General features: G+C 43.4%; 1 protein-coding gene across 1 annotated transcript in view; it reads right to left on the minus strand.

The window, feature by feature from the left end:
• Positions 1-2,361: 2,361 nt before the first annotated feature.
• The window catches only part of eif4h (eukaryotic translation initiation factor 4h), a 20,495-nt gene continuing 8,939 nt past the window's right edge, over positions 2,362-13,917 (minus strand). The window contains exons 3-8 of the mRNA XM_061682035.1: positions 13,689-13,753; positions 13,507-13,606; positions 13,185-13,253; positions 10,388-10,552; positions 6,742-6,857; positions 2,362-2,785 (exon numbers count right to left, since the gene is read on the minus strand). Coding sequence (XP_061538019.1) covers positions 2,780-2,785; positions 6,742-6,857; positions 10,388-10,552; positions 13,185-13,253; positions 13,507-13,606; positions 13,689-13,753 — 521 coding nt within the window. The 3' untranslated portion in view covers positions 2,362-2,779. The remainder of the gene's footprint in view (positions 2,786-6,741; positions 6,858-10,387; positions 10,553-13,184; positions 13,254-13,506; positions 13,607-13,688; positions 13,754-13,917) is intronic.

Raw genomic sequence — 13,917 nt, forward strand, 5'->3', positions numbered from 1 at the left:
GCAGCAGAGACGCCGCTTCCGAGCCGTACGTCGCCAAGCGCGATGCAAAGCGCGCCAGGGCAGCGCGGCTGTGTTCTCTGGAGTGACGAATCACGCTTCTCCATCTGGCAATCTGGCGGAGGAGTCTGGGTCGGGCGGTTGCCGGGTGAACGCTACTCGTCTGTATTGTGCAGAGTGTAAAGTTTGCTGAGGGGCGGATTATGCAGGTGTGCGGATGTATTCCAGGAGCTGGGTCTGGCCCCATAGTTCCAGTGAAAGGAACTCTAAATGCTTCAGCATACTAAGCGACTTTGGACAATTCCATGCTCCCAACCTTGTGGGAACACTTTGGAGCTGGGCCCCTACCTCTTCCAACATGACATATGAGCACCAGTGCACAAAGCAAGGTCCACGAAGACACAGATGACAGTCTGGTGTGGATAAACTTGACTGGCCTGCACCGAGTCCTGACCTCGACCCAACAGAACACGTTTGGATGAATAAGAGTGGAGACTGAGAGCCAGGCCTTCTCGTCCGACATCAGTGTGTGACCTCACAAATGCGCTACTGGAAGAAGGGTCAAAAATTCCCATAAACACTCTCTTCTAAACCTTGCGGACACCCTTCCCACAAGAGTTGACGCTGCAAAGGGTGGACCGACATCATATTGAACCCTATGGATTAGGAATGGAATGTCATTTAAATGCACAGGCAGGTGAGCCAATACTTTTGGCAATATAGTGTATGTAGGGGATCTCGATAGTTCCCTGAAATGTCCACTGAAAATCGTTACATAGCGATCGGGGAGTCGGGAATGAGTGAATGATTGTGAACGTTCGATGGGTTCGCAATCATTCACTCATTCCTGACTCGCCAATCGCTACCGATGGATTTTCAGTGGATATTTCAGGGAACTATCCAGGTCCACTGTGGAAAAATCCCTACATCGATTTGTTCAGCAACTATATAAAAATCCCGATATAAAGTATATCCTATAATGAGTGAAGGATTCCAAATACAGTCGCTGCGTTCGGAATCCGTCACTCATTCCCGACTCCCTAAGCACTATTTAAGGGTTTTTCTCGAGTGCTTTAGATAGCTCACTAAAAAGTCCACATACACAAAAACCACCAAAAAAAAAGGCACGTGCACAGACATTTTTGGGGACAGGTGCTCCAGACAAAAAGGCACCATTGCCAAAATTCTTCGCACAAGAAAAACTACTAAATTTACAGGTACTATGCGATCAATTCAAATGTGGTAGATAAGTTCATTTATTTCAGTACACATACATATAGATTCATGAAACACAAATTCCCAATTTCTACATTACAAACCATTTCCATTGTTTGTTGATTACATTTTCTTGTTTCTCAAGATGGTGAATCTTAGTTTTTGTTGTAAACTACAATCATCAAACTTATACATAAAAAAACATTTCACCGTGTCTGTAGTACATTTCGAATTTAATTAGCTATTAAATGTAAGCTTTTGACACTATTCTAATTTGAGATGTACCTGTATTCCACTTGTGTATTCATTTCTGTGAACCCAATCAACACAGTCAATAAACTCATTTAAAAAGGAGGCGAAGGGAAGTGACAGTGGCTATAAAATGTCTAAACACCCCTGTCCAAATGGCAGGGGGCTTGTGTGCAGTTCTCGCAGGAACTTAAATACTCATCTGATATCAATAGGCTATTGATGAATAAAGTTAAACAAACATCCATCCACCCATTTTCTTTAGCGCTTTGTCTCACTAGGGTCGCGGGCTGCTGGAGCCTATCCCAGCTATCTTCGGGCGGGAGGCGGGGTCCACTCTGAACCGGTCGCCAACCACTCGCAGGGCAGATAGAAACAAACAACCATTCACATTCGCACCTATGGGCAATTTAGAGTCCTCAATCAACCTACCACGCATGCTTGTGGGAAGAAACCGGGTAGGCCTGGAGAAAACCCACCCAGGCACGGGGAGAACACGCAAACCCCACACAGGCGGGGCCGGGATTTGAACCCCGCTCCCCAGAACTGTGAGGCGGATGTGCCAACCGGTCGGTCACCGTGCTGGCTAAACAAAACAAAAAAGCGAAGGACACTTTTCTCACCCAGGGAAAAAGAGCTGGTGCTGGAGCACCACTAGGTTTATCTGTGCACGTGCCTGCCGTAAGGTGATTTTCGCGCAGGTCGCTCCCAATTTTTCCAAACTGACGGCACGATCAAGGCCGGATAAGCTACGCTCGCAATTCCGACAGCACGACAAAACGGCCAACTCACGCTGCGGACTTAGGAAACGTGCAAAATCAAAGTGTGTTTTGAGGACCAATCACACTGTTTGATGATTCCGTTTATTGCCATCATTGTCTCCAGAAAAAAAAAAAAACATTTAAAACAGCTGTTTTATTTCTTTTGTACAGTAAGAAAGTGTCTGCGACATCCAGAACACACGAGACAAGAACCCGAACAATGACAGACCCCGACCCGGTCCACAAGAGCACATAGATACGGGACCAGGTCCAAAGCCAGATGTGGACCCGGTCCAGACCGGAGTCCAGACCGGGCCCAAAGCAGAGTCTGGACCGGACCGAGAGGGAAGGAGGGAGCAGGTGTGGACTAGGAGCCGAAAGCGAGAACTTGGGGGCAAAGGAAGTAAAACAAGATGGTGTCGTGTGGTGCTTGCTTGCTTGCTTGCCACAACAATTTGGACTTTGCTCTTTCTTCTGGTGGTCCACACTGACACAACGAAACCTTTTCTGCTTTTCTTTTCTGCTCTTCCGCCGTCCGCTCGGCTGCCGCAAACGCGTCACTGCTGCAATGGAAGACACACGAGCAGATCAACAACAACAACCGGAGCAAAAGACAAAGCAAACATTCGTCGCCGCCGCCAGACTGGCGGAACAAAACGAAACCGCCAGCGTGGACCAACGTCACGTCATAAAATAAAATATATAATATAACAAAAATCTGACAATTTGGACAATATTAAGTTGAACAAGGTCTCTACACAATTAATTGTACATCAAAATAGTTGATTAATTTGATAATCAATTCGTTATCGATTCATTGAATAATTGTAGCACCTCTAACTAACAGATTAATCGATTATTCAAATCATTAGTTGCGGTTCTAATGTTAATCACTTCTCAAGAGCATGACGATTAAAAATGTTGATCATTTCATATTAATGAGCAAATATGCTAATATTTCTTCCTAACGTGACCTGATCACGTCAATCATTTTACATTAACGTGACAACCATGTCAAATAATTCTGAACACGACAGGATCTCATTTCGGACTAACATGTCAATCATTTCTTACGAACACGACATGATGAAACGTCAAACCATTTCACACTGAAATAGGGTTAAATTCATCATTCATTGAATATTAACATGATTAAACATATCCAAATGATATAAAATATGTGGAGAAAACAAAACGGCTGATTGCAGTCGGAGCAGCGTGAATATCGTCATGACAACGAGGTGACAAGCAAACCAGCTCGTGTGACTATTACCATAGCAACGAGGTGACCAGGAAACCAGATAGTGTCTCGTGTCAAGGGGGCGGGGCTTCCGCCAAATGACTTCGGGTCTTAGGAGAGGTGGGTGCGGCCAGCTGTGACATCACAGGGCGCTGAACTGAGGCGTGGAGCCCAGAAAGCCAAACATGCATCCACAACATTCGGACTATTGTCGAGCACTGCAAAAACGCAAAATCTTACCGAGGGAATTCATCTCATGTCTACTGAAAACATTTGACTGTACATATTTTAAGACAGTTTGAAGTATTTTCTACATTTTCAGTAAGATAAAAAGACGTTTTAAGATACAAGATCAGATTTGAAGGATCTTACCAAATCAATTCATACTAGTTCCATTGGCAGATTTTTTCCCACTTATTTTAGGGACAAAATGCCTTGTTTTAAGTGTGTGTGTGTGTGTGTTTGGGGGGGATCTTCGTCTTGCTGAAAATTTTGAAAAAAGTTAAAACTGTCTTGAATTATGTTTCACTGTTTACTAGGTAAATTTTTACATTTTTGCAGTGAGGTTTGCTTTAGAATGAAATCTCACTATGTACATCAAATGCACTACAGCCATTACAGGTCAATTTCAACTTGTGGACCTAGATAGCTCCTAAAATAAAGATGATTCGGATTGTGAAATGTCCAGTGTAAATCCCCTTTTAGTGATTGGGGAGTAGGTTACGGTTAGGGATATGGGGTATGACTCCCCAATCACAGTGTCAGTATTTTACAGAGTGGACCTAGATAGTTCCTAAAATGTCCACTGAAATGATTAAGGACTGTGTTTTCCATCATTCATCATGGGATATATAAATACAGTCCCCTCCAAAAGTGTTGCAACAGCAAGGTCGATTCCTTTGTTTTTGTTGTATACTAAAGACATTTGGGCTCCAGATCAAGATGAATATGAGACAAAAGTTCAGAATTCAAGCTTTCATGTCATGGTATTTACATCTCGATGTGTGAAACAACTCAGGACAGAGCACCTTTTGTTTGAAGCCACCCAAAAGTAGAAAAAGTATTGGAACATGCGACTGATGGGTGTTTCTAGTTGCTCAGGTGTTGCCTTTTAGATTGCTCAAACATTAGATGGTGCTTGGCTTTGGGATTCACCTGTGAAAACTGCATTTGCTGTTAAGAAACATGACGACCTGAGAGAGTCGTCTATGGGAGAAAAGCTAACCATTTTGAAGCTGAGAGAAGAGCGAAAAATCGATCAGAGCGATTGCACAAAGATTGGGCGTAGCCAATAGAACAATTTGAAATGTCCTGAAAAATAAAAACTACCGGTGTGCAGAGCAACCGACATCGAACAGGTCAGCCGAGGCTATCGACAGCAGTTGATGACAGAAACATTGTGAAAGTTGTGAAGAAACGCCCAAAGACAACAGTCAGTGACATCACTGCCAACCTGCACAGGGCAAGGGTGAAAGTATCACAATCCACTGTTCGAAGAAGACTTCGAGACAACTTACCATACCTTACTTGTCATACCACAAGATGCAAACCACTAATCAGCAAAAAGAATCGGAAGGCCAGATTAGATTTTGCAAAGGAGTACAGAGATGAGCCACACAGGTTTTTGTGGACTGATGCGACTAAGATTAACATCTACCAAAGTGATGGAAAGGCCAAAGTGTGGAGAAAGAAAGGATCTGCTTATAATTCAAAATGCATCTGTGAAGCATGGTGGTCATGTCATGTCATGGCTTGGACTTGCATGGCTGCTTCTGGAGCGGGCTCACTAGTCTTTATTGATGATGTAACTCATGATGGTAGTAGCAGAACGATTTTTTGGGCTGGCAATTTACAGAAAAATGCATCCAAACTAATCAGGAGAAGCTTCATCATGCAACAAGACGACCCAAAACACACTGCCAACACAACAAAGGACTTCATAAGGGGGGAAAAGTGGAAGCTCTTAGCCTGGTCAAGTCAAATCACCAGACCTTAACCCAACAGAGCATGTATTTTACCTCCTGAAGAGGAGACTGAAGCGAGAAAGCTCCAGAAACAAACAAGCACTGAAAGAGGCTGCGGTGTCTTTGAGCATGACACCGATACCCCGAAATGCTCCCCGGGCGCTTCAGCTGCCCCCTGCTCCAGTGTGCTCCACTAACATGTGTATGTGGTCACTGTGATGGTTTAAATGCAGAGAACAAATTTCGTGTACATGCATGCATGTTCATGACAATAAAAGGTGATTCTTCTTCTTCTTTAAGTTAATTTAATAATGTATGTTCCAATACTTTTGCTCACTTGAAAAGTGGGTGGCTTCAAACAAAAGGTGCTCTGCCCTTCGTTGTTTCACACATCAAGATGTAAATACCATGAAATAAAAGCTGGAATTCTGAAGTTTGGTCTCAAATTCATCTTTTGATCTGAAACCCAAATGTCTTGAGTATACAACAAAAACAAAGCCCTTCCAATACTTTGGGAGGGGACAGTAGCAAACCTAGTTAGTACCTAAATTGTCCACTAAAAATCCCATTGTGGTGATTAGGGAGTTGGGAATGATGAACGATTGCGAACGCAGTCGTCAACTTTTGAGGATCGATGTATGTTAATCTTTATCCAAATTCTTTATTCCGCTGTTCTAGAACCTACAAAAGTTGTCTACTGAATCAACCCACTCCAACTTGAAAATAGTCCCAGCATTCAGGACATCTTGGGACAGATCTTTTTTTTTTTTTTGTTTGTTTTTTGCATTCACCAAATTCCTACTTTTCCCACAATTGCACAATTTCCACAAAAAGAACAGATATATCCATCCTTATTCAACTAGCTCTAACTTCAAACTGATGCGCTCATTTGGGACATGTTGGGAACTAATCCTCACGTCAGCCCAATTCCCAAATCTTCTCAATAAAATTCCCAAACTAAGAGATATTGTACATATTTACATCCTCCCTCCACATTTCTTGAGCGACTTAAAACCGCTCGACTTCACGTTCCCTATTTCAACAAATGAATTAATTCCAGCATTCACAGGCAATTTCTGGATAAGTTGCGTTCTCTGGTTAATATGATTCATATTGTGGCTCAGAATTAATATCTGCGCTGATTGAAAAGACGAAGAAGAGGTGAGGAAAAGGAGGAGGATGAAGAGGGCGGCGGCGGCCGCTTGCCGTCTGTCAGTACGTACAGCTAACGGCGCGGTTAGCATCAGTCAACCCGACCCCGCAATCGGACCCCCCGCTACCCCCTTCAGTCTTGAGTTTTTTCCCGGGAAATCACCTCCTCTCGCGGCTTGGCGCCCCCAAAGATGGCAGAGTTGGGGTTGGCCACCTGGTTGAGAGGCTCCGACACAGTCCGAGGCTTCAGCTGAAGGCGCGGCCTCTGAGCGCGCTCCTCTGAAAGCAAACAATCACAACAATCAAACAGCCCATCAAATCGATCAATCAACCATCCATCCAATCAATCCATTTGACCTCAATTATTAAAATAATTGATAGTTACAGTCTAACTATCAATTATTTTAATAATTGAGGTATTTCAATTAATCGGTGAATTGGGAATTTCCATCCCGTAATTTTACAACAGGACAGTATTTGAAACAGACAGTGCAGAAAATCTAAAAACAAACACTGAATCAGTTCCCGGTTTGGTCCGGAACATCCGTCAGAAAAATCGGTAAAAATGTTCATCACTCTTTTCCAAAGTGAAAGCTGATGTTTGCAAATGTCTTACTTTGGAAATTAAAAAAAAACAAAAAATAAACAGTCTGCTTTCATGGACAACGACCGAAATCGGAGAGGATTTACAGTTGAAAGGCTGACATTTTGAGGACTCGGATTATCCCAAGTTAAACAATGCCTCCAAACAATTAATCGATTATCAACTTAATTTCTAATTAATTTGATAATCATTTTATTGTTGCTTAATCGATTACTTAGATCAACCACACAAAACAACCAACTAGGTGCAACAGTTAATTGATTAATTAAATGAATCAACAGCTAGTTTGATAGTCGAATCGTTTAGAGACCTTGTTTAAATTGTCTGAATGCTCAGAATTTTAGCCATCAATTTTCGCAGACTTCTGTCATCCTCCATGAAAACAGTTTGTCAAACATCTACTTTAACTCTGAAAATCAATGATTGTTAAGACTTTTGAGTTCATGGGCAAAATCTTAAATGTGAGTTAAAATGGGAACAAGTGGTTTCTTTAAAGGTAAATTTTCACATACACTATTTCCTATTTTAATGGCATCCGTGAAGGTCGGTGACCTTATATGGGCATGTGCAGCTACAGGTTACATATTGCAGCTGATTGTTAGCTGTCATTTTCAGCTGGAGCATCAAGCCCATTGCTATGTAGCTAACTGCTAACTCAGCTTCCTACGCTGTTTGTATCACATATACGTATTTGACGCAGTAACATTTACCATTGTGTGTCAACGTCAGGAGCAACTCTTGATTATTTGCTGCGTATTCTTCAGAATTTGTGGGTCGTGGATGTTCGTTCGCTTTAAAGTGTCTGCCACTGCAAGGATTAATTGTAATTAGTGTAATGTCCGTTATTTTATACACTCTAAAACTAACTGACAACAGTAGTGTGGTGTGTAATGACTTTTGTTACTGTAATGAATTGATACATTTTGGCCTACAACCCCAATTCCAATGAAGTTGGGACGTTGTGTTAAGACAATGATTTGCAAATCGCAAATAATCATGAACTTAGAATTTGATGGCTGCAACACGTTCCAAAAAAGCTGGGACAGGTGGCAAAAAAGAGTGAGAAAGTAGAGGTATGCTCATCAAACACGTGTTTGGAACATCCCGCAGGTGAACAGGCCAATTGGGAACAGGCGGGTGCCATGATTGCTTCCCTGAATTGCTCAGTCATTCACAAGCAAAGATGGGGCGAGGTTCACCTCTTTGTCAACAAGTGCGTGGGAAAATAGTCGAACCGTTTAAGGACAATGTTCCTCAACGTACAATTGCAAGGAATTTAGGGATTTCATCATCAAAATGTTCAGAGAATCTGGAGAAATCACCGCATGTAAGCGGCAAGGCCAAAAACCAACATTGAATGCCCGTGACCTTCGATCCGTCAGGCAGCACTGCATCAAAAGCCGACATCAATGTGTAAATGATATCACCGCATGGGCTCAGGACCACTTCAGAAAACCAATGTCAGTAAATACAGTTCGGCGCTACATCCGTAAGTGCAACTTGAAACTCTACTATGCAAAGCAAAAGCCATTTATCAACAACACCCAGAAACGCGGTCGGCTTCTCTGGGCCCGAGCTCATCTCAGATGGACTGACGCAAAGTGGAAAAGTGTTCTGTGGTCCGACAAGTCCACATATCAAATTGTTTTTGGAAATTGTGGACGTCGTGTCTTCCGGGCCAAAGAAGAGATGAACCAGCCGGACTGTTACGGATGCAGTTCAAAAGCCAGCATCTGTGATGGTATGGGGCTGTGTTAGTGACAATGGCATGGGAAACTTACACATCTGTGAAGGCACCATTAATGCTGAAAGGTACATACAGGTGTTGGAGAAACATACGATGCCATCCAAGCGACGTCTTTTTCATGGACGCCCCTGCTTATTTCACCAAGACAATGCCAAACCGGCAGCCAGGGTTCAATCCCCGGCCCCGCCTGTGTGGAGTTTGCATGTTCTCCCGTGCTTGCGTGGGTTTTCTCCGGGCACTCCGGTTTCCTCCCACATCCCAAACCCAAAAACATGCATGGTAGGTTAATTGACAACTCTAAATTGCCCGTGTGAATGTGAGTGCAAATGGTTGTTTGTTTATATGTGCCCTGGGATTGGCTGGCTACCAGTTCAGGGTGTACCCCGCCTCCTGCCCGATGATAGCTGGGATAGGCTAAAGCACACCCGGAACCCTTGTGAGGAGAATCGGCTCAGAAAATGGATGGATGGATGGACAATGCCAAACCACATTCTGCACGTTACAACAGCATGGCTTCGTCGTAAAAGAGTGCGGGTACTAGACTGGCCTGCCTGCAGTCCAAACCTGTCTCCCATTGAAAATGTGTGGCGCATTATGAAGCGTAAAATACGACAACGGAGACCCCGGACTGTTGAACAGCTGAAGCTGTACATCGCGAAAGAATTCCACCTACAAAGCTTCAACAATTAGTGTCCTCAGTTCCCAAACGTTTATTGAATGTTGTTCAAAGAAAAGGTGATGTAACACAGTGGCAAACATGACCCTGTTTCCAGCTTTTTTGGAACGTGTTGCAGCCATAACATTCCAAGTTCATGGTTATTTGCTAAAAACAATCAAGTTGATCAATTTGAACATGAAATATCTTGTCTTTGTAGCGTATTCAATTAAATAGAGGTCGAACATGATTTGCAAATCATTGTATTCTGTGTTTATTTATGTTTAACACAACATCCCAACTTCATTGGAATTGGGGTTGTATTTTCTGACGGCTGTTACGGACCAAACCAGTGACTGAATCATAATCAAGTTATGGAAAAATTGTAGATTAATCCATTACAAAAATAATGATTATTCGCAGCCATAGGATATATAACGTGTAACTGACATGAAGTTGCACCAGAAGCAGCCTCAGAAGTGGACATCAAACTAGTAGCCATTCGTTTGCATGAATCAGTAGCCAAGAAAATACTGCTTTCAAAAGGTTGCGAGTACAACATCCTGCCATCTCGTGCGATATTGCTTGTTTATTTGGTTTAGTTTAATCGTTTTTAAACAAAACCAAATAAACAATAATCATTAATAGTAATCAGAGAAAAAACGACTTGCACAAACCTTTACGCAAAATATATTTTTATACAAATATTCAATCGTTTGGAACATTCCAATCGATAGACTACTTGACTGTCAAAATATTCGATAGCTACGGCCCAACGGGTTCATCCATCAATCACCAAGTACCATCAGACGGTTCCCTGAAGTCCGTCATTCCTCCGCGAGGCGGTCCGTCTCTGAAGCGTCCCATCCCACCGCCACCGCCGCCGCCGCCGCTGCTGCCACCCCTCCTGTCACCACCACGGCCGCCGCCCCGGCTCCGTCCTCCCGAGTAGTCATCATCCCTGTAGCCTGAAAACAAGACGTCATGGACGTCACTGAGCAAGACTCCTTAATCACGATAATGGGATGTTGTTGATTTTTTTTTAATACAAGAATGAAGAAGAATCACCTTTTCTTGTCATGAACACGCATGCATGCGCACAAAATTTGTTCTCTGCATTTTACCCATCACAGTGAACACACACACTCACACGTTAGTGGAACACACTGGAGCAGGGGGCAGCTGAGGAAAAAGTTATGGCCCCCTTCTCAAATTCTTATTTTTTTCCTCCCCAACTTGAATGTTCATGATCATCAAACAAATGTGAATATCATCCAGCGATAAACCAAGTAAACATAAAACAGAATTTTTAAAATGGTGATTGTATTTATCAAGAGAAAATAACTACCGTATTTTCACGACCATAAAGCGCACTGAAAAAGTGGACTTCCAAAATCTGTAAATGTTGGTGTGTGATTTTGATGAGCGCTCCTCGACTGACTGGGAGCATTCCCTGCCGACACGCTGCTTATATAGAGGAAAGGCGGACGTGACTGAGGACAGCATGCGGACGCTAAAGGGGGAAGGGTGCGCGTGAAGGAGGACGCTAAAGGCACGCCCCCAGTAGGTATATAGCACCAGTATGTGCATTGTGCAAAACAACAGCGGTTTGGCTAAGGACCCCCGAAAAGCCCCCTGGCAACGAGACTGACCCCGACAATAACGAGAGGGAACCCGGCATGCTTGATGGAGAACTTGCCCAGTTGTTCATTTCGGACACAGAACATGAGGACTTTGATGGATTTGTGGATGAGGATTGATCAAAAAATAACGTGAGTACATTGTTAAATACTTCAATAAAGTACAACCGAACTCACTTTTTCTCCCGCTGCCTTTTTAAAGACATACGCTAGCATGCATGCTAACATATGTTTTAGCGTGCATGCATGCTACCGTATGTTTTAAGCTAGCGTATGTTTTACCATGCCTGTGCCCAATAATGCAGTGCGCCTTATGTATGTGTTAAATACAGAAATAGACCCTGTAACTGAGACTGCACCTTTTAATATGGTGCGCCTTATGGTCGTGAAAATACGGTATTCAAAGATACCTGGCCCTGTGTTGAAAAGGTAATGGCCTAAAGAACTGGGTGGGCATTTTCTAGAACTGGAAATGAGTCTTTCACATATCTGTGGAGATATTTTGGTTCACTCTTCCTTGCAGAATTGTTTGAATTCAGCAACACTGGAGGGTTTTCCAGCATGAACGGATGCCACAGCATTTCAATGAGATACAAGTCCAGACTTTGACTAGGCCACTCCAAAACCACCGTGTTTTCTTTAAGCAATTCAGAAGTTGACTTGGTGGAGTGTTTTGGATTGTTGTCCCACTACAAAACCCAAGTGCGCTCCAGCTTGAGGTCACCAACTGATGGCCAAACATTCTCCTTCAGTATTTTCTGGTAAAGAGCAGAATTCATGGTTCCATCAATCACACCAAGTCGTCCAGGTCCTGAAGATGTTAGCAGCCCCAGACCATCAAACAACCATCACGTTTTGACTGTTGGTATGATGCTTGTTTTGAAATGCTGCATTACATTTTTGCCAGATGTAACGAGAGACCCCTTTCAAAAAGTTCCACTTTCGTCTAGTCAGTCCATATAATATTCTCCCAAACGTCCTGGGAATCATTCAGATGTCTTTTTTTGGGAAAAGTAAGCCTTGGTAAGCAGTGATGTTGGTCTTGGAACTCTGCCATGGATGCCATTTTTGTCCTGCAGTCACTTCCCTAGTGTTGAGTCATAAACACTGACCTTAAATAAGGCAAGGGAGGCCTGCACTTCTTTACAATGTGTCCTCCTGGGTGAGTTGTCACTTTTATAGGTTGGCCACTCCTGGGAAGGTTCAACTTTGTTCTACGTTTTCTCCATTCGTGGATAATGGCTCTCACTGTGGTTTGCTGGAGTCCTAAAGCTTTAGAAATTTTGTGAACCTTTCCAGACAGACGTCAATGGTTTTATTTCTAATCTGTTCTTGAATTTCTTTGGATTGTGACATTTTGTTGCAGTTGTTTGACATCTTTTGGCCAACTTCATTTTGCCAGACAGGTTCAACTTAAGTGATTTCTTGATTGAACAGATCTGGAGGTAATCAGGCTTGGGTGGGCTCAGTGAAAATGAACTCAACTTTTGTGACTAGCTACAGTTAAGTCATGATTTAACAAGGGGGGGGCAATTACCTTTTACCCCACACATGGCCAGGCATTTTTGAATAGTTATTTTCCCTTAATAACAACAGTTCCACCATTTAAAAACTGCATTTTGTGTTTACTTGGGTTATCTTTGTCTGACATTTACATTTGTTTGATGATCTTAAAGTCGGGGAACTATGCAAAAAAAAAAAAAAAAAAAAAAAAAAAAAAAAAAAAATTTGAGGAGGACGCAAATACCTTTTCACATCTAAAAAGTCCACTACAAATTCTGTTGTACTGATCAGGGAGGAGGGAATTATTGCCAATACAGCTTGTGTTCACCACCACCACCATCATCATCATCATCATCATGACCAACAATCACATGACATGAATATGCAGATGAGTGAATGTGTTGCTGTTTAATGCTCGTTGTCAGCCATGAGACTTTGTCCTGTCATCTGTCCGCACCTCCACCAGGCTGATCCAAGAAGTCGTCGCGTCCTCCTGGGGGTCCACCTCCTCGTTGACCTCCTCGGCCTGCAGACGACACGCTCATTAACACCCTTGTATCGTGTTAGTCGCCAATTGACAGCCAATCGGATGCTAGGAAAAGCCTGCTGCTGGTGGAGAGTCGGTATTCCCGTGACAACTGAACGCATCCGGCTGCACGACACGCCTGTTACGTGTCACGCGAGTGAGCATGTGATGAACATGATGAATGTGACCACAATCACCTGTGAAACACACACGCACGACTGCGCGCACACACACAGGCAGGTGACTGGCGTACCTCGAGCGTCGTCTTTGGGGAAGCCAAAGCCACTCCCCCCTCGTGGCGCTTGTCTCCGTCCCTCTGCGATGTCCACCCGAAGTAACCTGGTGCCTAAATCCTGCGGGGGTCATAGGTCACAAATATAGTGAGGACACCTCACGTGATCCACATAGACGATCAAAGACAGGCAACGGACTCACGGCGCCGTCGTACGCCAAGGCCTCCTTCAGAGAGTCCAAGTCGTCAAACTCCACATAACAGAAACCTGAATGAGGACACAAAACAGACTGAAAACCCTTTTGCACGATTCGGGAGTCGTGAACGAGTGAAGAATTCCGAACACGGTCGTTCATCATTCATCCTAAAATCATGATTTCCCAAAAATGACAGGTTGTCAAAAGTCTGGTTGGAATTTGCAGAAATGCAGCA

This window comes from Phycodurus eques, chromosome 7, assembly GCF_024500275.1.
Source record: "Phycodurus eques isolate BA_2022a chromosome 7, UOR_Pequ_1.1, whole genome shotgun sequence".
NCBI lineage: Eukaryota > Metazoa > Chordata > Actinopteri > Syngnathiformes > Syngnathidae > Phycodurus > Phycodurus eques.